At 35.6% G+C, this 25939-nt stretch overlaps 2 protein-coding genes across 6 annotated transcripts; one reads left to right on the top strand and one right to left on the bottom strand.

Annotated features, from left to right (window-relative positions):
* Nucleotides 1–12729: 12729 nt before the first annotated feature.
* LOC135649811 (putative disease resistance protein RGA3) lies at nucleotides 12730–25529 on the top strand. Of its 2 annotated transcripts, XM_065168646.1 has the most exons (5): nucleotides 12730–14298; nucleotides 14500–16286; nucleotides 21404–21702; nucleotides 24108–24364; nucleotides 24441–25529. In XM_065168646.1, the coding sequence occupies exons 1-2, from the start codon at nucleotides 12973–12975 to the stop codon at nucleotides 16234–16236; spliced, it is 3063 nt and encodes a 1020-aa protein (XP_065024718.1). In that variant the 5' UTR covers nucleotides 12730–12972; the 3' UTR covers nucleotides 16237–16286; nucleotides 21404–21702; nucleotides 24108–24364; nucleotides 24441–25529. The 2 variants fall into 2 exon arrangements, with proteins under 2 accessions (XP_065024718.1, XP_065024717.1); XM_065168645.1 differs by having other exon boundaries at nucleotides 12732–16286.
* On the bottom strand, nucleotides 21031–25081 carry LOC135649812 (uncharacterized). 4 transcript variants are annotated; one of them, XM_065168647.1, is made up of 6 exons: nucleotides 24943–25081; nucleotides 23251–23347; nucleotides 22901–23077; nucleotides 22397–22495; nucleotides 22067–22309; nucleotides 21031–21792 (listed from the first exon to the last, which is right to left on the bottom strand). In XM_065168647.1, the coding sequence occupies exons 2-6, from the start codon at nucleotides 23317–23319 to the stop codon at nucleotides 21334–21336; spliced, it is 1047 nt and encodes a 348-aa protein (XP_065024719.1). In that variant the 5' UTR covers nucleotides 23320–23347; nucleotides 24943–25081; the 3' UTR covers nucleotides 21031–21333. The 4 variants fall into 4 exon arrangements, with proteins under 4 accessions (XP_065024719.1, XP_065024720.1, XP_065024721.1 ...); XM_065168648.1 differs by having other exon boundaries at nucleotides 24938–25075; XM_065168649.1 differs by having other exon boundaries at nucleotides 23251–23337; nucleotides 24938–25073.
* Nucleotides 25530–25939: the final 410 nt, after the last annotated feature.

Below are 25939 nucleotides of genomic sequence, written 5' to 3'. Positions count from 1 at the left end.
AGAGGACACATCCCGCCACAAACACACTCAAGTCGGCAAGCCTCGGATCGCCAACCCCTAGCCACTCACGTGGACTCAACCGACCCTGCCGGTCCAACCCTCGCTTGAGACGCTCAAGAGGCGCAGCCACCTTATCATCCTATTCATTCCACCAGAAGTTCCCGACGTCGGCCCGCGGACCAAACCGTGCTGACTCACCGACCACGGTACTTTTGTTCCCTAACATGTAACATAAGTGGAATATAAAAATAAACTCCTTTAGAAAGATGCATTGTTACCCTTAGATATTGTGATGGCATCTTAATCATCATTTATTAAAAGAGAGCATTTATCGGTCTCTTCTTTATGTTTTTTTTCCTAAATAATTTTGCCTAACATATCCATACTCTTTGCATCTATAAAATTGAATATCATCCAAAGACTCTTGATCTTGACCAACCATATTGAGATCCACCCCTATTAGAAAATTATCATCGACTTTCACCTTGAGTAATTAATGCATCATCATCTATATTCTCATATTTATCCATTTTCGTTGGTAGGATGACACACTAAAGTTTCTTTAACTTATTATAGAGTTATTATATCATTCTCATATAATATCATTTTTATAAAGTTATCATAGGAGTCAATGAATGATGTAAGAAGCAACAATACTTATCTTTGTTATCAATCTTCACATTAACTTTCTTCAGTTGATCTAAGATTTTTTTGAATATGTTTAGATACTCAACTAAGTGTTTATCTTCTTTCCTCCTCAACCAATATAACTTTTGCTTTAAATATAACTTATTAGTTAACTTTTTAGCTAGATAATTTTTTTCTAATTATCCTAAATATCTGTGATAGAGCCTTTATCAATAACATTATTGATAATATTATTGGCGATGCAAAGATGAATAGTACTTACATACTTTGCCTAAGCTCCTCTCAATCTTTGTCGCTCATCTTTTCTAATTTGTTGCTCGTTTTTTTAGTATTCTTACTAGACCTTATCAAATAAGAAGATCATTTACTTATTTTATCATAGTTTTATGGACTTAAATTTGCCTAAGTTGTGTGGCACCCCTATTTGTATGTTTGCTCAGTCTCTTAGTAACCTCTTAGGATCCCTTTAAGGACCTAAAAATAGAAGATAGGTAAAAAAAAACATTATACTCAGAACTCACAAGTAGACATTTTAGTTTATTCCTGATAAAAGTTATAAATATAGATTTTATAAGGTCTGAGTAATCCTATGATATTTTTAAAGAATTCTATGAGGTCCACTATGGTCAAAAGTTTTCACAAGTTCCCACATGACACTGGTGTAGAATAAGATAGCGAATCAGTCCTAGATACTATCACAAAGGCCCATCAAATTATGTGCCACCTAGGTAGCACTAAAGTGTTATATTAGCTAATACTTTGCACTACTATATGGAATAAAAAAAATCTAAAATGATTGTTTAAATGATTTATTTTTAAGTAATTATCTCCACGCGATGACTATATATAATCTATGTGTAAAGGATTGAAACGACCACAAAAGCCATCCACAATGAAGCTACCAAGCCTACTATAAGCCCACTAAATATTATGTAAAGCATAAACAAAATCGAAAGACATAAACATATAGAAATATTGCATCGAATATATTACGTACAGACTTATACGTGATATTCTCCTCTACTTATATGTGATATTCTTCTCGTCAAAACCTTTATTAAAACTACATCTCCTCGCCTTTGTTAATTCTCAAATCTTCTATTTTAGTTGTAATGCACCTTCCTTGGTTTTCAGTTGCTATCCACCATTATTGTTAAGTAGTCGAACTTTGATTCACCAATGCTGCTTCAACTTACAAGTAACTCTAACTCCAATATGGGGTTGGCCGAGTTTGGCTTATCTTCGTTGATTCCTATTGATCATTCAAATGAAAGAAAATACCTTCCTTGTTATGCATCATTCTCTCAGATGTCTTGTGTCGCTTAAGTTAGATGAATATTTGTTAGAGCTTTAACGAGTAGTATCTTACAAACTTTGAAGTTTTTAAGTTTATCTTTCGTAAAATTTATCTATCGATTATTCTTCTATTTAATTATCGCTTTCAAGTAGGTTTGTTTTTTATTAGCATTCTATTGAGAAATGAAGTAAATAATTTACTTATAGTGGAATCAATCACCATTGATGAAGATTTGACATCTATTGTCTTCCACTATAGCTCTTTGAATGGTCTTTAAACAAGTATAGAGCTTCTTTATTGGATAACTAAGAGAATTTGGATACTCAATTTTACTCATTCTCTTAAAAGTTGAGAAGGCTAAGGGTACTTGATTTTACTTGCCTCCTCGATAATTATACTTTATATTTCAAGTTGGTTACTAGCCTTCGCTTACTTTTTGCTTAGACCTCTAAAGTGTTAGTGATAGGTGCCTTGCAAGCCAATCACGTGAGTGATAACACGTGTGACACGCTACGCAGTCTTTTTGTTTATTATTATTTATTGATATTTTCTCACTTTATGTTGTCTGTTGCATATTTTGTGATATTCATGGATCTATACAATGAGAACTGGATCATGATGAGATCACGATAATGAGACCGGTTCGCTTTTAGACATAAATACTAAATAATCTTAGTCATAGGTTACTTGAGAGGGATATCGAGATAACCAAACAGACTAGTATGTTGTGTACCCGTCTATGTGATGAAGGCTACTGATATCATAACTGCTCGTGTGAGGACACTAGGGATATAGTGCAGGTATTTATTAGAGAATGAGTTTACTGATTGATCTACTCATGAATTGTTGGATGGTTGATGATACCTCATTGTCAGATAGTGATTTCTTCATCCTAGTTGTATATTTAGTCTTTAGACTTGAGATATCAAAAATATCTTATATGAGCACTCCATTTTTTTATACTAGACTTATAGATATGGAAGTCTCAAACCTAACACAACTAGTCATTGGGAGTGACAGTCAACCTTACAAGAATAATTGAGTATCGATAGAGGATCATCTGCTCTCGGTGTTATGAGAGGAATATCCTATGTATTCTTGCTCAAGCAAATCCCTAGCTAGGGTCATTTGGATTGAGAGAGAAAGAGTTCTCCAGAAGAATTCGATTAGAGTGAGACTCGAGTAGATTTTATATGAACTTGATAATACCATGCCTAGTATATGATCTTTAGAATATTAGATGGATGATAGACTATAGATACACAATAACTGAGGATAGATAAGTCCAATGGATTAGATTCCCCTATATCATTTGGAGATTACGGCGTGGTGGCCTAGTATGTTCGTAGTCGATGAGTCAAGTGAATTATTACAAAAGATAATAATTCACTAAGTCAAAAGGTGTTCTGGAACGTATGACTCCCGGTCAGCTCGATATTAGGTCTAGAGGGTCACACACATATGGTAGGTATTGTGACGAGTATAGATTCGAATATGAGATACCCACCGGAGCCCCTATCTTATTGGATATCCAATAAGCCCTTGAATTATTAGATTTTATGGATAAGATCCAATAAGAGTTAATGAGAGATTATTTGATAGAGATCTACTAATCCAAAAGGCTTTGGTAGTTGGATAGAGATTCAATACCCAAAAGGATATGATCCATTATGGTTAAGTTGATAGGGACATCTATAAATAAGAGGGAACCAAAGGGGCATACACTAGATATTTTTTAGTTGTCACTTCCTATTCTCCTCCCTTCTTCTCCTCCTCAGTTGACAACCCCATCTCCTCCTCAGTTGACAACCCCAGTGTGGCTCGCAAGGAAAGTCAGAAGGGCCAGCCCTTTCATAATCTTATGGTACACGTGGAGAAAAAGATCGTGCAGTGATTTGAGAAGCGTCTTTGTTACATTTACCGTATAGATCACTACTAAGGAGGATGACAGTTGACCTCATTTATCCACTCCTACAGATATGAGATTTTGCAAGGATATATGATCTCTCTAAATAATAAATCTGCCTTGATGCATTTGATTTTTATTTTTTGTGTTTTGTATCCCGCACCAATCTTCACATTATGATAAAACCTTTTTCTTTGGAAAATCTAGGATTTTATCTTTATGTTTTTCCGCTGCGTTTGTAATGTTCTGTCCAGATTTCCTAACATAAAGTACCCAAAGTGTTTACACTCCTTACACTGAATTAGCTACTATGATTATCTTCTTATCACTATCGAACTTTTGGAATGCGAGAATTTTACATTAAAAAAGTAAAATTTTACCCCAACTAAAGCAAGTCTTTGTTGGTTTTAGTTATCTCTGGGATTATACTATCTTCTCTATCATTTTTACCACCTACTCCTTTGAATATAAATGAATACAACACTATGTACTTCCTACTTATTTCTTAGTGGAGCACTTGCACATCGACTTAAAATCCTTATTTTTGACCATCTTAATAAGAAGATACCAATCTTACAAAGTTTTTTAACAAGTACCCTTTCTTCACCTCATCAGCTCCTTTCATGACTATGCTCTCTCCCTTTATAAAAATAATGAATCGATGACGAAGTCTCGACCCTACTATAACTTAGTGCTTTCAAGCCTATGGTGTTATAATTCATTACTTCATATCTATATCTCTTTTCTTCATGATTAGTAGACTCACCCCTTTGGCATTATGGTACTCTTGCGAACCCACCTCCATTTTTACTAATGTTTGGTTTTTGGTAATTAAACCCTTTCATACTCATCGTTGCTTCCTCACTCCTCTTTACCACCTCTTTCAATGTCTCTATGTTCTCTTTGGTTAATAAAAGATAGACTACAACTCCCATGTTTGGTCTCTGCTATTATATCGCATGGCTCATATCGTTCTCCTTTGCATCCTTAGTGAAAATATTTATTTACTTGGACTTATCCTTTGATCGAGATCCCTCAAGCAAATTTAAGCTTTAGAGCATTCTAACTTTTCAACTATTCCAATCATACCTTTGTATGATCAAATCCCTTCTATAGGACTCATCGATACTTATATTTGAAATTCTCCCTCGGTGGTATATGGCCCCCATATGTTGATGGCCAAAGCTTTCATCCGATATAAAATTCAATACACTCATGAATGATCCACATTTGTGATATCATGACATTCACTTCTTGAATCTATAACCCTTATTATTATCATGTTATTCACTAAAGTAGAGCTCCTAGCAGCACTTGATTATATCTTTGTACGATCAAGTTCCTGAAGGGACTTCTCCTGTTGTATTGCATTGTCTCAAATTGTTCCATCATGATCTATTACATCATTTCGCTTCATAGTGACATCTTCATTATATTCTAATTTTTATGTGATAAACTCGATTTGTGATCTCTCCTTGTGTGACCTCCATCAATACATTGTAGAGCCTTTGTCATCTCTTATTGTGTTCTCTCATTTAGCAATCGACCTTTGTCCACTTGCTTTCGAGTCATACACAGACGAAGGGCAACTCTGGGATAGTTCGTTGCCTAATAGATCTCAAAATCTATCAACTTCATTAGTGGTTTAATGTGCCATCGACCGGATCTGAGACCTCTACCCCTAGCATAAGCTCCTATTATGACATCTCAAATGGTAATACTATGATATATCCTTCAAGAGTGCCCATTTTCATGTTCTATTGTCTCATGTCAATATCATCTAACTCCAATTTCATCTCCGTAAGTTGAGTCGTCTTAGCTCCTCCGTTAATTGTCTCGTTGAGATAAGATGCTTGTACCTTAAAGTCTTCTTTAACTTTAATACCATACAAAATAAGTTCGCTCCATCAAAATGAATAACCCAAGAAATGATACAGTAAGAGTTCATATTATTCACCTGTATCCAATAAAAACTTCACTCCATATCCCGTAATGTTATGTCTAAACACCTTACCAAACATATAGCAATCGACAAATTGACCGCTTTGGCCAACTCAGTTGCAACTGGAGTTGACATCAATTTAATAATAATTAATGTGTCACGTGACGTAGCAGACCACCATCAATTATATCTCTGATTGATTGTGCAAAGCTAACAAGTCGAAACAGTTGTTTTATTTGATGTAACTACTGTGGACTTCGAAATATGAATTTATCAACACTTATATTTTAGTTAATACAACTCAGACATAAAGATTAAGAGGTAACTTAGTTGGCATTAGTCATGAATTTGAACAAGTGTTTTTTTGTGTTTGCATCAATTTTGGTCGCCAATTCGAACTATGACAAAAAAAAAAAAAAAAAATTCACATACGTGAATCTTTTTGTATCATTAAACTTTGTATAAATGGATATCCTTAGTTAATCAAGACTGTTTAAATCTTAATTTATAGTTTTAAAAGAATAGTTTTAGTTCTCTCTATATCTCCATATTGTCTCATCTTCCCTATCCATAGTGTCCATAGAAATCTTTATGCATAATTTACATTGCTTTATATGATATTTTCTTGTTTTACCTGACATAATTTCTAATCTCATAATCATATTGAAAGGATAACAAATGTAAAAGCTATTAAAAAAATAGTTTATTGTCATATTTTGAAAAGGAAGAAATTATTAGAAGTTGATGCTTATGGTGAAGCTTTGAATTACTCAAAATGAAACAAGATTAATGCTTAATATGTTGCCTATGTGTAACACTCCATGAGATGTGATTTAAATGTCCATAAATTTCTCTGAAATTAAATAATATTTTCAAAATTAAATCGGAAAAGGGACAATATACTTCTCTGGTGGTTAGATAATTAATAGCATCAGAATGTCATCTCATAATAGCCCAAACAATGATGACCAAAAGAGTACATGTTGAGATAGCGATACAGTTATGTAAGTGATGGCTTCAATATAAGAAACGTGGCAAGTTACATACCATTCTTATTGTAATTGGGGAATGCAGAAGAAACTATACATATCACTGGCATGGAAGACACAATTTATGGTGCAAATGTCTTCTTCCTCACTTTATTGATGTCTTTCCCACTATAGTTCTATGCTTTTGTTTCAATATTATTCATGTATGGTAATTGGAGTCTACTACAACCCAAAACCCTAATTTGGTTTGTGGACTAATGACAACATACATAGTTTGTCTCTTTAATCAGTTGGATTAAAGTAGAGTAGGTAAGTATTCAATGCCTTATATATTGTCATACACATAGAATTTGATTCTTATAATTGTTGATGGACTTGGTCAATTATGTTTTTCTTACTAAATTTACAAATGTTAAGGATAAAAAATGAGGGGAAAAAGAAAAGTAGATTCAAGTATTGGCTTAAAGTGTTTTCATGAACACTTCTATCTACAAGACTTAATCAATTAGAAAATTTTACCTCTCATGTACCTAAGGAGTCAAGCTTGCATATGGATCTTACATATTAAATCTATGACTTGAGAATTTAATATATTTTTGATAAATCTTGTGGTATAAACAATCCTTGAAAATTTTCAAGGTGATTCAGATGAGCAAACTTATTCAGATGATAATATATCATATCCATTTACTAAAGATTATGAGTTTAAAATTTCATCTAATATTTTTTAAGATGTAAGAAATCTACTGATGGTGTTGTATCAGATCCAAACTCTCCTATTATTAATTTCAATTTGCATTTAAAGCTTTATTAAACCCATTAACATTTAAGGGTTGTTAGCGTCTAACTTTAAAAGTTTTTATCAAAAAAGAAACTCAAGTTTATGAAAAGTTTAAAAGTGTTGTCTCATTCTTTGTTGACATTGGTATTTAACATTATTTTATATAGGATTCAGTAATTGTTAGATTATATAATTCTATTTAATTAGATAAAATATATTATAGTTCTGATTAGAGTTATTAACTAATAGAAAAAAATTCGGATTCTTCATAAGATTATAGTCTCTGCTTTATCTCTCATTGGAGTTCTACGGAGGATAAAAAAAAGAAGAGAAAGAGAGTCTAGTTCATTATGTAGATGTATATTATTGCTACCTATGAATCATACTATAAAGAGCATTCTCGAATCAAATAAATGTATGAAATCTAAAGATACACACATCTAATCTTTAATCTATAATTATTTGATTTTAATTTTTGATATTAAATTTATTTTGCATAATAATATGATTATAGTTTATGTTTATAATTAGTATTAGAGTCATATTTTGAATTCAAATAACTTAGATCGTAAAAATATATAGATCTATTTTATATAGATCTATCTGTGAGTATCATTCGCTTACAAAAGTATTATTGATCTAGTTGTTTATCTTATTTGCTTAGTCACTTGCTTACGGGTGGTGAAGATTTCCTTACATAGGTGAAATCACGGAAGGAAACTTGCTGTTAAATCTTCGTTGATGAGCTACGTTGGTAACTTACTGTCGAGGATGACTATTGAAGGCCACAGCCTACATCGATCGTTAGCCTTATCGTAGGCAGCGATTGCGAAGGCATTGCAACGATAAGGCCAGTTGCTGTCAATGGCAGTGATGGCGTTGGGCGAATGGTTACTGGTCGCATCGCGATAAAGGATTTGTCCAGCACGCACAACAAGTGGCTGTGCGGTAGGAAAGAGGTTATCGCAGATGACCATGGACATTGGGACACAGTGATGACACTTATGTCAGAAGTGGGTGAAGGCGCAATCGAGGGTTGTGGCCATTGGAGGTGGCCTGTGGCATTAGTTTGGGTGCTCCTACTGGTGGCGACCAAGGGCAACGATGTCGTGTGTCACAGGAGTTGGCAATGAGGATCTCTCCAAAACAGCACGAGTGTTGTGTCCTTGGGCACTAGTCACGACCAACGTTGCCGAGGACTGGGACGTGGCATGGTGCATGCGAGTGGCGGACACCAACACACGGTCGATGTTGCAGACAGCATCGCCGATGATTGCTCGGGTATAGGTGGTGGTGGCGGAGCTGATCATAGCAGGGCATTAGCCTTGATCGGAGATAGCAGAGGCAATGTGCGACGATGGTACAGTGTCGCTCGCACACGGGCATGGTCATCGGACCGATGTGATACTAGGATGCTGACCGTTAAACCGAAGGGAAGCCATGCACGACAAAGCTTGCGGTGGAGAGGAGATCTCATGTGGTAGAAAAACCCGCAATAGGGATGCACAATTGACCTAATTTTGTTTTAGTCAAACCCTAATCTTGACCAAATACTGCCGTAATTCAATTCTGATTTTTTTTTTATATAGTCAAGGTTCTAGTTTGACAGATCAAACTTAATTTTAACTTGGTCAAATATGTTCAAATTGTTTTTCACCCAATTTTGACTTATCTCAATCAAATGTTTGATCGAAAGCTCAATTTTGACCTGATTTGAAATTTTGATCGGATTTTTATTTTGACTCTCATCAAAATATAATATTGATTTAGGACAACCTTAGTTTTGACTTAACTATATTTTGACTATTTGATTTAGTAGGTTAGTTATTGGGCCCAATTTTGGGCGGTCCAATTAAATAGGTTTCATAGGCCCATTTGGACCTTTTGTAGAATTTTATATATATATATATATATATATATATATATATATATATATATATATATATATATATATATATATATATATATATATAATGAATTTCTTTTATAGTTTTTTCATATGACATATAAGTGAAATTTTTATTTTTTTGTAATAGTTAAATTTTAATTTTAATTTTGAATATTTATTTAGTTATTCACATTTGTATACTTAAATTTATGAAATAATATTTAATTTTTACATAAAGATATATATTTTTATTTTATTATGATTGTAGGGGATAATTATAGATTATCCCCTATAGTTGACTATAATTAGCATCTCAGTCTTTATATTATTTTATTGGGATTCTTATACTTATGAAAATGAAACATTTAATCTCACTTCTTCTCACATCGTTAATTTCGTCGATAGAAAAAATTGCATGTGTTGTCACATGCAAAAAAATGGCATGAATGAAAAAGATAAAAAAAATAATTTTATTATATTTTAAATTATTAATTTCATATAAACTTCTCACTCACAACGTGGAGGCTTTCACAAAAACTGCTTTCCTCTCCTCCGGTTCCCTCCACTTCGGTTGTGCTGCGAGTGATAGGCGTCGATGGCATGCGAGGTTGGTGGCGTTTCAGAGTAGATATGGATGCCACCTTCGACCATGATCGATTTTCTCCTACCATCCTCTTTCTAACCTACTCACCCGCCGCATTTGCTCACCCATCAACCCTCTATTGATCCTGTTCGCCCACTGCACCTGCTTACCCGTCACTTTGTTTGTAGAAGTAGAACCCTACTTATGTAGTGATCATCTTCTTATCGTTCCACCAATGGTCGATGTTGAGAACCACATCAATGTCGACCTAATGCTTGCACTGTCAATATAGGGGTATTGAGATGGATGGCAACACGAACGTGATCAAGGGAGGGTGATTGACAGTTGCAAGGAAGGGCATGGTCAAAGGAAGGTTTTGTCACTTGCAAAGTGCGTTCACACAACAGGCACCCTATGCTCATTGGCAAGTGATGTCCTCCTTAACAAAGAAGGCAAAAAGGTGAACGGGAAATCAGAAGACTAACGGTGTTGACTCCCTTACTGTGGCATCATACTCCTTTGAGTCATCGAGCAACGATATCGCTACCGTCATCGCCAGAGACGAGGACACACGCTCCTCCAACGATGTTGCCTCCATCTTTTATTTTGATGTCTTTGATATCTCATCTAGCCACTTATTGATGAGGACGAGGCTGAGGAGGAGGGATGCATCTCATTGGAGCTAAGCATCACCACACGACAGCTGTTCTCTCTAGCTGCAAAGGTTGCTAAGATGTAGCGTCATGTAACCGTTGACTCGTCCTCCTCCTCGTCTTTCAACTTTGACATTGTTGGCTTCTAAAAGGGAATGACATATGGTTTGGCGGAGTTGAAGAAGAGTCGAAGAGGACTAAGGTCTCATAGTTTATAATATCATGGAGCCACCTACCGAAGGACCAGCCTCACGTGCCATCGACGTTGTCGTTGGTCTATTGTCCACAACATGACCGAAGGGGAGGAAAGTAGTTTTCGTGAAAGCCTCACGCTACAAGTAAGAAATTAATAATTTAAAAGATAATAAAATTATTTTTTTATTCTTTATATTCGTGCCCTTTTTATATGTAACAACACATGTGATTTTTTTTATCAATGAAGTTAATGACATGAGGAGAATTGTGGTTAAATATTTCACTTTCGTGTAAGGATCTCAATGCTACTTTCTAAAATATAAGGATTGGGATACTCATCATAGTTAACTATAAGAGGTAATATATAATTACCCCTGATTATAATTATCATATAAGTTTTTTTTTATGCTGATTAATATTTATTAATTATTATGATAATTATTTTATTATTATTAAATTATTTATACATAAATTATATTAATAAAAATTTTATAAATTTTATTTATAACTTATATCTCTAAAACTTATCTAACTAGAAGTTACCAATGTGACCTAGGATAATAGGATTCTGGAGTCTTATTTATAAGAAATATTTTATCATTTATATGTTATTTTAATTTATAATTTATATTCTTGTGTTAGTTTTATAATTGCCAAAATGATTTGGACTAATAATTTATAAAAAAATATATTAAAAATAAATCTTAAGTGATATTAAAGAATTTGAATTATATGATGGAACCGAATAATACTATTTTGGATATGTTTGATTGTATACCCAATAGTAGCAATAATATTTTATAAAGATAGTAATAATCTTTCATAATTATAATATTTTTGAGTGAATACTAGATATATCAATATTTTACCAAAAGATGAAATACGAATAATATTAATAGTTCATCATATTATTAGAAACTCAAAACATTATCATTATTTTATTTTTGTTTGTTATAGTAGTTTTTTCTTGCATCCATTCATATGTTTCTAGTATTCCTATAGTCTCTTGTTTAAATTATTTAAAATAGTTAGAATATATATATTAAATGTTGATCTAGCCTTGCTTATTGAAAGACTTGCATGACTGATGAAAGAATTGTGAAATAAATTAATGAAATATATATTTAAAAATGATCTAATAGATACCGTATATATAATATTCATAAGAATAATAATTATAAATAATATTAAAACTTCTTTACCGCTTGTCACCGGAACACATGAATATTTGAGGATTATTAAAAATAAGTTTAAATATACTAATAAATCATTGGTTGACGTGGCTCATTGATAGTACTGAAAGGATTCAAGATCATATTCACATGGTTAATAAGACTATAAAACTTAAAGCATTAGATTTGAATATAAATAAATTTTTTCTCATGTAGTTAATTCTTAATTATCTTTCTTCTAACTTATTCAATATTCATTATAATATATATAATGATAAACAATAAATATAAAGAATAAACTGACTAATATATGTATTTTAAAAAAATTAAGATAATAAGATAACTTACTTCCTACGCCTCCGTTGCCTCACAAAGCAAAGAAAGGGAAGGGGCAACCTATGATCATGTTGTCATTAGCTCTCCCACCTCCTTCCTATCCTCTATTTCGTGAGTTAATAGAGGCATAGGTAATGAGCTACCTTATTGTCACTAATGATATAAAAGAACAATGATTGTTTGTCGCTTAGGATGAAGACGAAGAGCAAGATAAAAAAAAGGACAAACACAGAGATGAAGGATACGATAAAAAAAGGATGAACCATGCAACAATGAGAAAGCGAGAAAACGCACGATCGACATTGGTCGGGTGGAGACAATGGCAAGGAAGTGGAAGATATTTTTTAGACTTAAAAAATAGGATGCTATTTGAGGGGAAAAAAAAAAAGAAAAAGAAGGGCGTTATCTTAGAAAAACAAAAGGAGAAATATTTTCAGAAAAACCGGTCAAAGAAAGAGGGAAATGAAAAACAAATGAAACGGTATCGTGTTCCGTTGACTTGACTTTCCGAGATGGTATCGTCTTCCCTCTGTCTCTCTCACTCCCTTCCATTGCTAACATTGCTTCAGGAGCTCCATTGAAATGGCGCGGTGGGCCACCGTCATTCAGCTCTTCTCTCTCGCCACCTACGTTGGCCCTGTCGTTGAGAAGATCACCGAGAAGGCCGTGGAGGGCGGCGTCAACGGCCTGCAGTGGGTCTGGGCCAACCTCGAGGCCCTCTTCGACGTGGAGGCTGAACTCGACAAGCTCCGCCGCACCGCCAAGCGCATCCGCGCCATCCTCAAGGACGCCGAAGAGACCCGCTTCATCGAGGACCAAACCGTCCGCGAATGGCTCTCCGACCTCAAAGACTTCGCCTTTGACGTCGAGGACCTCGTCGACGAGTTCCAGATCGGCCTCGATATCGCCAAGCTGGAGAAGGCTCGTCTCTCCCCTGGCTCCCGGAAAAGGAGGCGGCCGTGGGACATTCTTCCTCCTTGTCTCACTTGGGTCTACCGTAAATGGACGATCTCGGTAAAGATCAAGGAGATCAAGGAAAAGTATGAGGAGATCAAGCAGCGCAGGAATGATTTCCAGTTAAGAGAGGGAGAATCGAGGAGGAGACAACAAGACAGGACACAACAAACTCCTCAACATACTGGCTCGCTTCGTGGCGACTCTCTAGTTTTGGGCTTGGAGGAGAAGAAAAATGATATTTTGATGCATTTGAGGCAGGGCGGCGGTGTGAGTGGCGCCCCTAATTCTTCCCAAAGAGAGGGGAGAAGTGTGCTTGTCGTTGCAATCATCGGACCAGGAGGAATCGGGAAGACAACTCTGGCCAGGCTTGTCTTCAACGACGAGGAAATCGAAAGATCTTCTTTTTTGAAGATCTGGGTTGGTGTTTCGCGCGATTTCGACGTGTGTAGGATCACAAAAGAGATCATTAAATCGATCACCGAAAAGAGTTGCTGTGGTTTGAGCTTGGATTTGCTGCAGCGTAAGCTTCGGGAGCTGGTCCTCGGAAAGAAGTTCTTGCTCGTGCTTGATGGTTTGTGCAACAACGACCTTTCGTTCTGGGACACGTTGCAGGCTCCTCTGATGGTCGGAGGCGAAGGTAGCAGAGTCCTGGTCACCGCCCGGAGTGAGCAGGTTCTGACATACATGCGCCCACGCCCTTCGTCCATAATATGGTTGAATGAGCTGGGTGAAAACGATAGCTGGCTCCTGTTCTGCAGCTACGCATTCCGACAAGCACCTGCCGATCATGACGTTGGTAGAGAAATTGTGAGAAGGTGCCATGGTTTGCCCTTGGCAATTATCTCGATCGGTGGCCTCTTGTACTCCAGAACTGAAGAAGAGTGGAGGAGTATCCTCAGCGACATACCAGATCCAGAAGACGAAGCGCATGGCATCTTGTCGACATTAAAGGTAAGCTATGACTATTTGCCCTTGCATCTGAAGCAGTGCTTTGCATTCTGTTCCATATTTCCTAATGGTTATGAGTTCGACAAAGAGGAATTGGTAGAGTTCTGGGTCGCAGTGGGCTTAGCCAAACCTAGGGACTGCAGATCAGCAGAATATATTGGGTATAAGTACTTTGATTCTCTCCTCCGATGGTCATTTTTCCAGGGTTGTAATGGTCGTCACCACCAGAAACAGAAGTACAAAATGCCTGGCCTAATTCATGAACTAGCACAATCTGTTTCTGCACATGAATGTCTAAGAATCGAGAATGATGCATCATTCTGTGAATCTGAGAATGCACGCTATGCATTGTCATGTAACTTCCCCATGGAGCTTCCAATATTTCAGAAGTTATATCAGAATAAGAAACTTAGAACATTTATATTGCTCGGTGAAAACGGCACTCCCACAAAGGAGGTGCCGCGTGATCTTTACATGAACCTAAGATGTCTAAGGGTGTTAGATTTGAGGAGAAATGAGTTGACAGAATTGCCAGATTCGATTGGAAATCTTATTCACCTGAGGTACCTTAACCTTTTAGGTACTCAAATTGAGAGGTTGCCTGAATCATTGAGCAGCCTCTACAATCTGCAACTGCTAGAACTTGGTGACTGTAAGAAGCTTGTGGAGCTACCCAGAGGCATGAGCAACTTAATTAATCTACGATATCTGGGTCTGCGTCTAGATTGGGAAAACTGTAGACATAGATGGAGTGATATTGTTATGCCACCAGGACTTGGCAGATTGACTTCTCTGCATACTCTTTCAAGGTTCTCAGTTTCCTCGGAGAGCGGAGGCGGGATAAGTGAACTGAAGGGCTTGAAACTTCGAGGAGAAATTTGCATCTCAAAGCTTGAAATTGTTGATGTGAGGGATGCCATGGAGGCCAGTTTAGGTACCAAACAACATCTCGAAACTATGATGCTGCGATGGACCAACTGCAGAAGCCCTGCTTCACAAAGTGGAGGTGGAAGGGATGTGATCGAACAGCTCTGCCCAAATAGCAACCTCAAACACCTATGGATAGAAAATTACAAAGGTGCTGAATTCCCGAGCTGGCTTGGAGACCAGTCCATGAATTTGGAAACATTAAGACTTTATGGTTGTGAAAGATCGGAGAGGCTCCCACCTGTAGGAAGGTTGAGGAATCTCAAATGTCTGTTCTTGGAAGGACTGCACACAGTCACAGACCTCGGTTCACTTTCTGGTGATGGTAATTTTGCAGGATTTCCATCATTGGAGATGATCACCATATCAAATTTGAAGAATCTTGAGAGGGGGTTTGAATTAGTACAAGATGAAATGCCTTGCCTCAGAAAGCTGGTCATATCAGACTGCTCCAACTTACTACAACTTCCACAACTTCCAAACTCGCTTGAAGACATTGAGATTAGAGAATGTCCAGCATTATCTACTCTACCTATGCTTTCGTCTCTTCAACAATTGGTGCTCACAAAATGTGGACTTGAAATAATTGAATCGATTCATCAGTTCACCTCTCTTTCTTCTCTGACCATTTCCCAATTTCCACGACTTGGATCTATAACAAGAGAGCACCTTCAAGACCTGAGGTCCCTTAGGAAACTGAAGATTGACCACTGTGACAATTTTGTTTCACTTTCTTCTCAGCATCTTGTTTCTCTTGAAACTTTGGAAATATCTCAATGTCATGCATTTTCTTCCTTGGCTGGAGAGGGACTGCCAGCCTCGCTCAAAGATCTTCGACTACAGTCTTGTGGCAACCTCACATCTTTGCCAGAGGAAGGAATGTCTGCCTCACTGCAGTACTTGGCCATTGGTGGATGCCCAACTCTAGAACAAAGATGTCTAGTAGGTGGAGGTGATTGGCACAAGATACAGCATATCCCCCGTATAGAAATTGGTGAGAACTCTTCAGTCTAAGCTAGGATTTGCGAAGGCCCCAGCACAAAAATTAGGAAACTGATATGAAGGTATGTATTGTTGCTTTATATGATCTACCAATCTTTTGTTTCTTTATTTTTCTTTTAGTACCCAAGTCTCACATTTATTGAATTACAACTAGCATGTCAATAGAAGCATAAATGATATGTATATGTTACTCTCACTTCATGTCTATACTTCATAAATATGATAAATGACATGCTCATGTTTTCTACTTTAAAGATTGAAGTACATGTTTTCCAAAAATATCATTCTTAGTATTCTACGAAATATTGGCTAAGCATACATTAATATTAGTGTTTACGTTAAATATAGTGCAACAACCCAATGTGTACTAGCAAACTTGAATATAAGGTTAAGTTATGATAATAAGTATGCATATAGTGACTAGAAGTTGTAGATGAATTTTAATCAGCCTTAAGTGAATCTTAAGACTTGAATGAGTTTGAACATGATTAAGGTAAGGAAGTTTAAGTTTTAGACTTTATGTATGTAGAAAATAATAAGCTATTCAAGCATGGATAAAATAATAAAAAATTCAATGGAGATATAAATTAAAGAAAAGTGTGATACTAAAAATACTGAGATACATAAGTGAGATTGAAAGATGAATTTAGATTAAAACATGGTATTGTTGTCAAACTAAATTAGGCTCAAATTGGCGCAAATTGACTTATATGGATATATAGAGACATGAATAAAAATTTCAGATTAGATATTATTATTTTAAAATTTTTCTTAAGCAAAGCTATCATGAGATTTGAAGTTGGTTATAATTTGTTGTATCAAGCAATGCTTCAAGGTCCAATGGAAAGTATTAGTTTCAAAGATATTTTTGATGGCTTTTGATAATTTAAGTTATCTTAATTATTTAGTATAGAGCAGAAATATTTATATTTGAGAATCAGTCTTATGGATAATGTCTTGAGTTTTTATATAAGTTTTAAGATATTAAGTCATAAGCGATATTATGATAAGATTGATGACATGAATATATATTAATCTTGATTAATTTCAGGATTAGATATGTGAAGTTTGTAGAACTAAACTTTTTATTTAGAGGGAAGAATGTAATATTTTTATCGTTCTGAGGACCTATTTATAAATATAGATATTATAAGGATTAAATTACAAAAGGTACAAAAAGAAAAAAAAAAAAAAAAAAAGGGAGGGGAGAGGGGTTTCTTCCCATCTCCTCCCATGCATCTCTTAAGAGCCTTTGCCTTCCTCACGAGGAAAACAGAGACTGCATCTATGGGAGAGAAGGGAAGCATCTCTTAATAACCTTTGCCTTCCTCACGAGGAAAACAGAGACTGCATCTATGGGAGAGAAGGGAAGCATCTCTTAATAACCTTTGCCTTCCTCACGAGGAAAACAGAGACTGCACCTATGGGAGAGAAGGGAAGAACAGAGACTGCGTCTATGGGAGAGAAGGGAAGAATAGATAAGAAGGAAAGAGAAAAAGAGAAGGGAGTAAGAGAGAGGAAAAGGAAGAGAAGGGAAGAGTAGAGTAGAAGAAAAGAGAAGGAGAAGGGAGAAAAGAGAGAGAGGAAAGGAAGAGAAGATAGAAGCATTCGATTGTGAGATTAGAGAAAAAAAGAGAATAAAGAAGGAAAAGGAAAAGAAAAGAGGAAGAAGGAGAAGGGAGGAAGAAGAAGAGAGGAGGAAAGAGATAGATCTATGAGAAGAAAGAAAGAAAAAAAGGAATGAAAGAAAGGAAAAGAAAGGAAGAAAAATATAAGAAAAGATAAAAGAAAAGAAAACTTAAGAGGAGGTTTAATGGGATTGAACCATAGACCTCAAGCTATTCTCTTAGTTTTTCTCATGGAGACCAAGAAACCTTAGCCCTAAGGAAGAAGAAGGTTTACCATTCCCTAGCACACTCGATCATTAAGGAATGTAACCTTTCACTAGCATATTCATTTTTTGAGTTAAATCAGGTAAGTATAAGGTTAATTCATGATAAAATAGTGATCGTATATATTATCATATGCATAATACATTTTGAAAAGTATATTTGGAATGATATGATCATCTTGATCTAAATATAAATGTATGTATCTTGTAAGTATAAAAATATGTGAATTATGATAAAAATGTCTTATATGCAAGCATATATGATCACGTGCGGTGTGGGAGTACAAAGATATGTTTCGACGTGCAATGTACGTATACTATGATGTGCGGTATAGGAGTTCACGTATGCATTATGACGTGTAGTGTGGGAGTATACATATGTATTATGACATGCAATGTAGAAGTGCACGTATATATTATAACATGTAGTATAGGAGTGCAAGTATATATTATGACGTGTAGTGTGGGAGTAATTATGACGTGTGGTGTGGAAGTGTACGTATATATTACAATGACGTGTGGTGTGGAGGTGTATGCTTATGTTATGATATGAGATATAGAAGTCCATGAATTTGCTATGTTTCCTACATGTGCATATAAGCATTTTGAATTATTCCAATGTAGAATTTTATATCCTGATTGTACATATACTATGCTGTAGGGTTATGCTTGCTAAAGAAGTCACAGGATGAGGTGTTTATTTTTAATTGTCTTATGATGATGATTTTAAAATATAATATACATGGAATGATGTATGCTCATATGAATAAAACTATAAAGATTTATACTTACTGAGTGATTACTCACTGTAGATCCTATTTTGCATATAAGGATATTAGTACCCCACCCAAGTGATTAGATAGGGAAGTGAGTACATGCAAACCCATGCTACTGTAGATATGAACGATGGCCTATGGACATTTTATGTGTATAAATTTTGGACATGTTATATTTGAGTTTTCTTTTGGTTAGATATTATAATTATGTACCAGTGTCAAAAATACTATGTACACGAGAAACCTTATCCTTTTGTTTAATAAGGTAGCATGTTTTAATTTTAAGATTGTCTACTTTGGGTTGCATTCATATCAATAGTAGTAATGAAAATTTGAAATAATGTATCCTACTTTAATCATGCATATAGGATATGGGTGAAACTAGGGTTATAATATTACACTTTCTTTCTTAGGGCTTTGACAGATCTACCCTTTCAAAGTTTAAAAATAATATATTTGTTCCATCAAAATTTAAACTTGCATATATATCCATCTAAATATTTAGACCTTATATATAAATATCTTTAAATATATAGATTCTTTATGTGTGCCACTCCTGTTAGCATGCTTCCAATCAAGTCATGGTGAGTGAGTAATCTTTGTGGATTGAAAGCACATGCTATTCAATGGCACACTATTAACCATGGCTACGGGTCAATTTTAAAAATATTAAAATTTTAAAAATACATAACACATGCTTTAATATACGACAAGGATAAAATAATGGACAAACATTCTCTGTAATTGAGAACTTAAATTTAAAGGGACAAATAGAAATACTACTAATTTTTTGGAATATATGTAATATTTTTAGAGGATGTTAATGGCATTTGGAGTTTCAACATTGGTACACTAATGGTGAATAGTTGTAAATTTCTTTGTGCAACTATCCCGTCTAGGACTTCTCCAACATTGGTACAATATATAATATTTACGAAGGATCATATTCATTGATCGGCTCTCTCTTTTCCTTTTCAAATTTTGATAATCAGAATTCTTTACATTGTCATCCATTCATGGTGTAAGAAGTTTTGAATTGATTATGATTTTTCAATATATCAAGAAATTTGACTGAGCAAAATTGTTATATTGCATGTCGTTGCAATGAGAAAAAAATTTGTTTAGAGCCACTCCAGAAGATGCATTCTGGTGGTGTTATCAATTTTTTGAACTTAGATGAGATTTAGCTCTGATTCTTGGCAAATAGAGGCACATAAGTTTTGAAACGATCAATTACCTCGTATTATCAAGAAGGAAACTCATTTGTACTGTGTATTTCTTGAGCTTTGTTTCGTTGTATCATGAATTGGAAAGTCTTAGAATGTAGTGCGACATCATTTCATCATCTTTTGAGCAAATTAGTCAATGTACTGTGAGAGCTTCATACAACTGACAGAAAATATGCATTTGTGAGGTGCATTTCATAACAGGCATATGTGCAATAAAGCTCTCGAAAGCATCGTTTTTGTTTACTTGTCAAGCTAAAGTTGTGGTGATATATCATCCGGCGTGTTCTTGGTTTGTCGTGCCAAATACACACCCATACCTTCATTAGCCACTATGCATATTTTGCAGAGATTATTGGCATTGAGTATGTCTTCAGTGGCCTATAATCATTCTTACTATCATTGATTAAACTTCTGACCCAGATTGAATTAGGTTGTTACAAGTTCAGGTTAGGCTTTTGGTTGAACTAAGTCTATTGCTGGTCTTAATGGAAATTTTCTTGGACTTAATATTCGATGGGTTTAGAGGCTGAATTTCTAGTAAAAACTAGTTTGGAACTATGTTTCTGGATATAATTCGTTTGATTGACTGACTTGATTCATTGGGATGATTACATTGGATGCGTTTGAAAGGAACAGAAAAATGGTTAGGAGTTGAATTGAGTCAACTTGGACTTTTCTGAACTGTCCAAACTATGCAAAAATGCTTCACAGAAATCAGGGACTGTCAAGTCAACTTGTTCTTGTTTGGAGTGTCTAAATTTGGTCTCACAGAGGCCAAGTCTCACAGTGAGGTGGTTTCAGATGAACATAGATTAGCAAATGCAGAATATGTGCATAAGACAATAATACCATGTTCAAATCTCTGTTCTACAAAACATGGAACTTCATAAGAAAAAACTGTCCAGTCACATGAGTAAATTGAGATCCATGCATATTCATCAATCTCAATTGCAATGTTGTTTACTGGTGATATGGTTTTTATCTGCCAACTTTTCAAAAATTCACAATACAAAGGGAAAATAGGGTCTAATGCCAACCTATAATTTTACCTTTTACTTGCCAGCACACCAACCAAAAGCTGCCGTTCGTATTGCTTGGCCTAATCTCTTATATTGGGAAATTTTGTGAAAATAGAATTCTGTTGCCAGAGGATATACTTTATTCTGATTTTATGCACACAGCTGCACTAAACAAAGAAGAGACATTATATCATTTATGCAAAGTCATTCATATGGATCAGCGGATGTGAAACCCCTGATTCAGCAATTGTGGTGTCCTTGCAGTTCAGTTGTTCTTTCATCTCGTTCGCTGAAGAAATCTTGGTATCTACTCTTCTGGGAGATTCGGCGTCACTTGAGGGAGATGAATCAGATGAGGATTCTAACTGTTGTTCGGTTACTGAGAACTCTGGTTGGAGAACAGAAACATGGGATTGTTCTTGGAAGAAGACAGAAGAAGCTGATTCCATGAAAGCAGACATCTTCTGATCATCGTCTTTCATCTTTTCAGCATACTTGTTGAGATCAAACCCGGCTGGATTATGGCCCCCGAATGCAGATTCCAGTTTGTCCATTTCGAAGAGGTCAGTCATTATTTTCTGGCTCTCGGTGTTATCAGAGTAAACAAATTTCACCTTTTTGTATGTCTTATGCTCAAGAAAGGGCTTCACCACCTGCAAAATAGGAGAAGAGGTAGAAATAAACTTTTACACATAAGGAAATCTAAAAGATGTAAAGCTGTTAAATTTCATCCAAATGCTTTAAATAGACATATATGTATTGTATACACACATATATTTATATGTTATTTAGAGACAAAAAATCAGAGGTATATGATTTTTTTTGTTCTAGCATCACTTTTGGATAATCTATGATTTTGTTTTTGTTAGTTTACTCCAAGAAAAGTAGGTTTTGTGGATGATATAGCATGTGAAATTAAGGCCATACCTTCCAAAATGATTCAAAAATCCTTGGAGGATTATACAGGATTCCCAGTCCCAGCCTTTCAGGATAGTAGTCCTGCAAAATATGCGCTGTTTCACGAGTCACTTTTACTGATACACTTGCCATAGTCCAGCCTTGAAAATCTATGAGCCACACCATTTGCTCCTGATTTGCTGCTAAATTGAAAATGGCATTCTCCATACAGTAGACCAGGTATCTGATTTGTCCTTTACTTGAGCTAGTATTCTGCTCAAGTTTTCATATCGCATCAAGATCTAAACAATGAAATCTAAAATTGAATACTCAAAAATATGTTACTTTGGCTACTCGAACCTGAAATCCAGGCCTCATAACAAGAACAGCTCTTCCATTCTTGTCAAGGTAGTCAGCCCTGTAGATTTTTCCAGTCTCAGCTTCATGAGCAACATCCTCCTAGAAGATGGAAAGGGAGTTTCATTGGTATCATGTGAAAAAGTATGAACATGGGTTAGTAATCTTAAATTTGTTTAGTTTATTTATCATTTCAAGTCACATGTCAAAGTTCCTTAACACAATTTGCATTTCACTCAAGCTTCCATTATAAGATTCAATGAACATTGAGGTATATTTTGTTACAGTATTCTCATTAAATTACTTAGTTTCTTTCCAGAAATATATCTGATAATTATAGTACTTTAGTCAATATATTCCTCATGGTAATCTTAAGTAGGTTATTTCTGCTCTGTGGAGGATTGAAGTTAGTTTTCATGATTTATCAGGTTCTTGAAGTAACTTTGTAGACCAGATGAGCACTTTAACTAGACTGGCACATCTTTACAAAAAGAAATATACGCATACCCAGCGAATGGTTTCTGGCTTATATTCCAATCTCCACTTCAGAGATTCCTTCAGCATCTTACTTGCCCTTTCCACATTCCAGTTTCTTGCACGTAGATACCTCGATACCGAAGCATCTGAACAGAAGTTTGGAAGCATATTGACCATTGGCCCCAAGATTTCACGAACTTCATTTATCTAAATGGCAGGACACATGACCAATTTTCTCATCAGAAGGAATACTGGATGTTGAAAAAGATCACGGTAGTCATAGGTGCTATAGACTACATAGTATAAGCATTTGAGATATTTTTAGTCACAATAAAGTAAACAACAGATTGAAAAACAAAAGCATTCGAAAGCACACTTACCTTAGCTTTCTGCTCTTCGATGGACAAGGATTTCTCAATGCCATTCCCTTTTGATTTTACTATATTCATCCTCACACAATTGACCAACTGTAGGAGGCTTCAAGAACAAATTTCCAAGTAAATGAATTAGCATAAAGTATTAAGAATTTGCACTCATTTGCAAAAGAAATTGCATAAAATAAGTAGCGACAGCTCTCAAACATAATTTAGTTGCATAATGACCAATTTCTAGGCATTTATTTATGTTGAGGAAAGATTGAGAAGTAAAAGATAGAAAGACTTATCCGACACTTATTCCTCATACAAAGTAGAAGTCAGAACATATATTCCCGGATGTATGTTCAGATCTGGGAATATTGTGCAGCATAATACTATTTAAGCATAAGTGGCACGTTCTGACCAAAGCGACCATGATGAACCATAGTGATCGACATGTACGGTACTAGAAACATTATTCATGCCATTCCAATGGTATGTATGTGGTACGCTAGGCACAGGATTCGTACCTAATGGGATGGACCTGTGAATACCAACGGCATGCACTGGTGGCACATTGTACCCCCCATGCTAGTGAAACTAAAATCACTAAATCAATTCACATACAAAAATGATTTTGATAGCTTTTTTTATTTCCATCATAGATACGTATAGATGTTTCATATGATACAAGCATCCATCTGAATTAAGTTAGATTTCTTGAGTTCTGTGGTTCATGAGTGTCTTTAGCTGTGTGTGTGCCTTTTGCCGTCTGCTATATCACAATCTTTTTATTCTAAAATTAGATATCTGACAATCATGTTCCAACTCACTTTTCTGATAGATCAAGTTGAATAGCTAATCCATTATTTCATTAACAGGTGGTGTATGATTAAAAGAGAGTTCAAAATTCGCTTGCACCCAACTATTATGCAACTGCAGTTGCTGGATGAAATCAAACATCTAAATACCATTTGGAATGTGAAAATTTCAGAAGACTGAAACAGATTGTGTAAATAGAACAATGGAATCATGACAAAGGGCATCAAAACTATACAGTTGAATGATCTGGTATCCTGATCGCTTCTGAAGATTTGTATCAAGGAAGTCAATAAGCAATTGTACAGACAGGACTAAGGTGAGTTAGCAAGATCAACTAGCTGAAGCTACATTAACACTTGTGAGTTGAACCTTTTCTCTTGTCTTTGTTTCAGGATCTATGGATCACCAATCATGGAAAAAGATAGGATCGATTTTTTTCTAGAGAGAGAGTGAGAGATTGATTGATGGTGAGCAGCTGGAGAAGAAAACACTGCAGATTAGCTCGTGAGGTGATGGGACATTGGAGAACTACATCTTAAACTAGTTGCCTTTCGAGGACTTGAAACAAAATAAGGGAGTCACCAAGCAACAGCTGTGGAAAGCTTGATGTGCAATTAAGTTGAGGTCACCACTGACATGGAAAGTTACAGCTACACATAATAGCAGCAGATGGTGCAATGATGCATCACGGCAAAATCTCAAAACTAGGTCATGTGAAGAAGATTCATGCTTTCTGGCTTCCTCTGCTCTTCCTTCTCAACGAAAAGAAAGGAGGTTCTCTTGATACAAGAGATCGATCAGCCTATGAACGCATGGCAAAGACCTCACTTAAGATCCTTACATCACATGGATCAATCAAGAACATGGAGCAAGAAACCAAGTTGCAGACCTCACCAATCAACGCTTTCCTGTTGTGGAGCTCAAAGAATCATGTGATGATGGATCCTCCTGGCCTTTCACTTGTTACAGGTGCAGGATTACAGAGGAGGGAAGACTACAGCGGGGAACTTGGTGAGACAAAGACGCAATGGATAGAGAAGAAGAAGAAGAATGGTGGAGATGGTGGCAGAAGTCCTGTCCGTGATTTGACCCGTGCCGCGGACGCTTTCCTCTTCCTCCAGGCGTTTGACTCGAAACACGATTACTTTTCACTGCCCTACCTTCGTCTTAGTTGGAGCGACGGCATTGGTTCGATGTGAGCCCACCATGAAATCCTACAATCACAAGGAAGGTAAAAGAAGCAGGTGAGAAATAGAAACTGATATGCGTATGACTTTGGCCTTTGTTGACCTTTCTTCGTTGTCTTTTGAAGTTTCAAAGCTTCTAGAAAGCAACATGTGATAGAAATTCTTATCACGTTGTCATCTCTATCTATCGAGAAACCACTCAAATCATGAATCCAAAATGATTTGAATTAATTTGTCTTTTCAGAATAATTTCTTGATATAAATATGCCAAATGAAGATTGAATATTACCATCATTACTGCCCCATCTTTTTCATGAATAAAATTGTTCACCACCTGTCTGTAATACTGATTATATCGGAAACAAAGGAAAATTTAATAATAAATAATAAATATTAATTTAAAATCAAGTCAAGTGAGCTTTATTGTGTTTTGTGTGTCGAGTCTCAACTCATCGCGATGACTACCATAGAAAAAAATATAGTCAAATGAGTTTTTTGATCTCCAAACTAATTGATGCATTTTTCTCATTGTTGTGGAGATTAAAATATACGAAGGGAAGAAGAACTCTTCACTTTCTACCTGAAATAGCTATGATTAAAATATACGAAGGGAAGAAGAACTCTTCACTTTCTACCTGAAATAGCTATGCACAAAGAATAATTTTACGGTGGATGTTATTTGATGGAATCAGATCAAGTCGAGT

This window comes from Musa acuminata, chromosome BXJ3-9, assembly GCF_036884655.1.
Source record: "Musa acuminata AAA Group cultivar baxijiao chromosome BXJ3-9, Cavendish_Baxijiao_AAA, whole genome shotgun sequence".
In the NCBI taxonomy this organism is placed as follows: Eukaryota; Viridiplantae; Streptophyta; class Magnoliopsida; order Zingiberales; family Musaceae; genus Musa; species Musa acuminata.
This window is presented reverse-complemented; position numbering and strand designations above follow the sequence as displayed.

Coding starts and splice junctions, on each gene's coding strand:
- LOC135649811 (XM_065168645.1), top strand. CDS start 12,973: ATGGCGCGGTGGGCCACCGTCATTCAGCTCTTCTCTCTCGCCACCTAC.
- LOC135649812 (XM_065168647.1), bottom strand. CDS start 23,319: ATGAATATAGTAAAATCAAAAGGGAATGGCATTGAGAAATCCTTGTCC. Junction 22,496..22,900: donor AGCCAGAAACCATTCGCTGG/GTATGCGTATAT, acceptor TCCATCTTCTAG/GAGGATGTTGCTCATGAAGC. Junction 22,310..22,396: donor TTATGAGGCCTGGATTTCAG/GTTCGAGTAGCC, acceptor AAACTTGAGCAG/AATACTAGCTCAAGTAAAGG.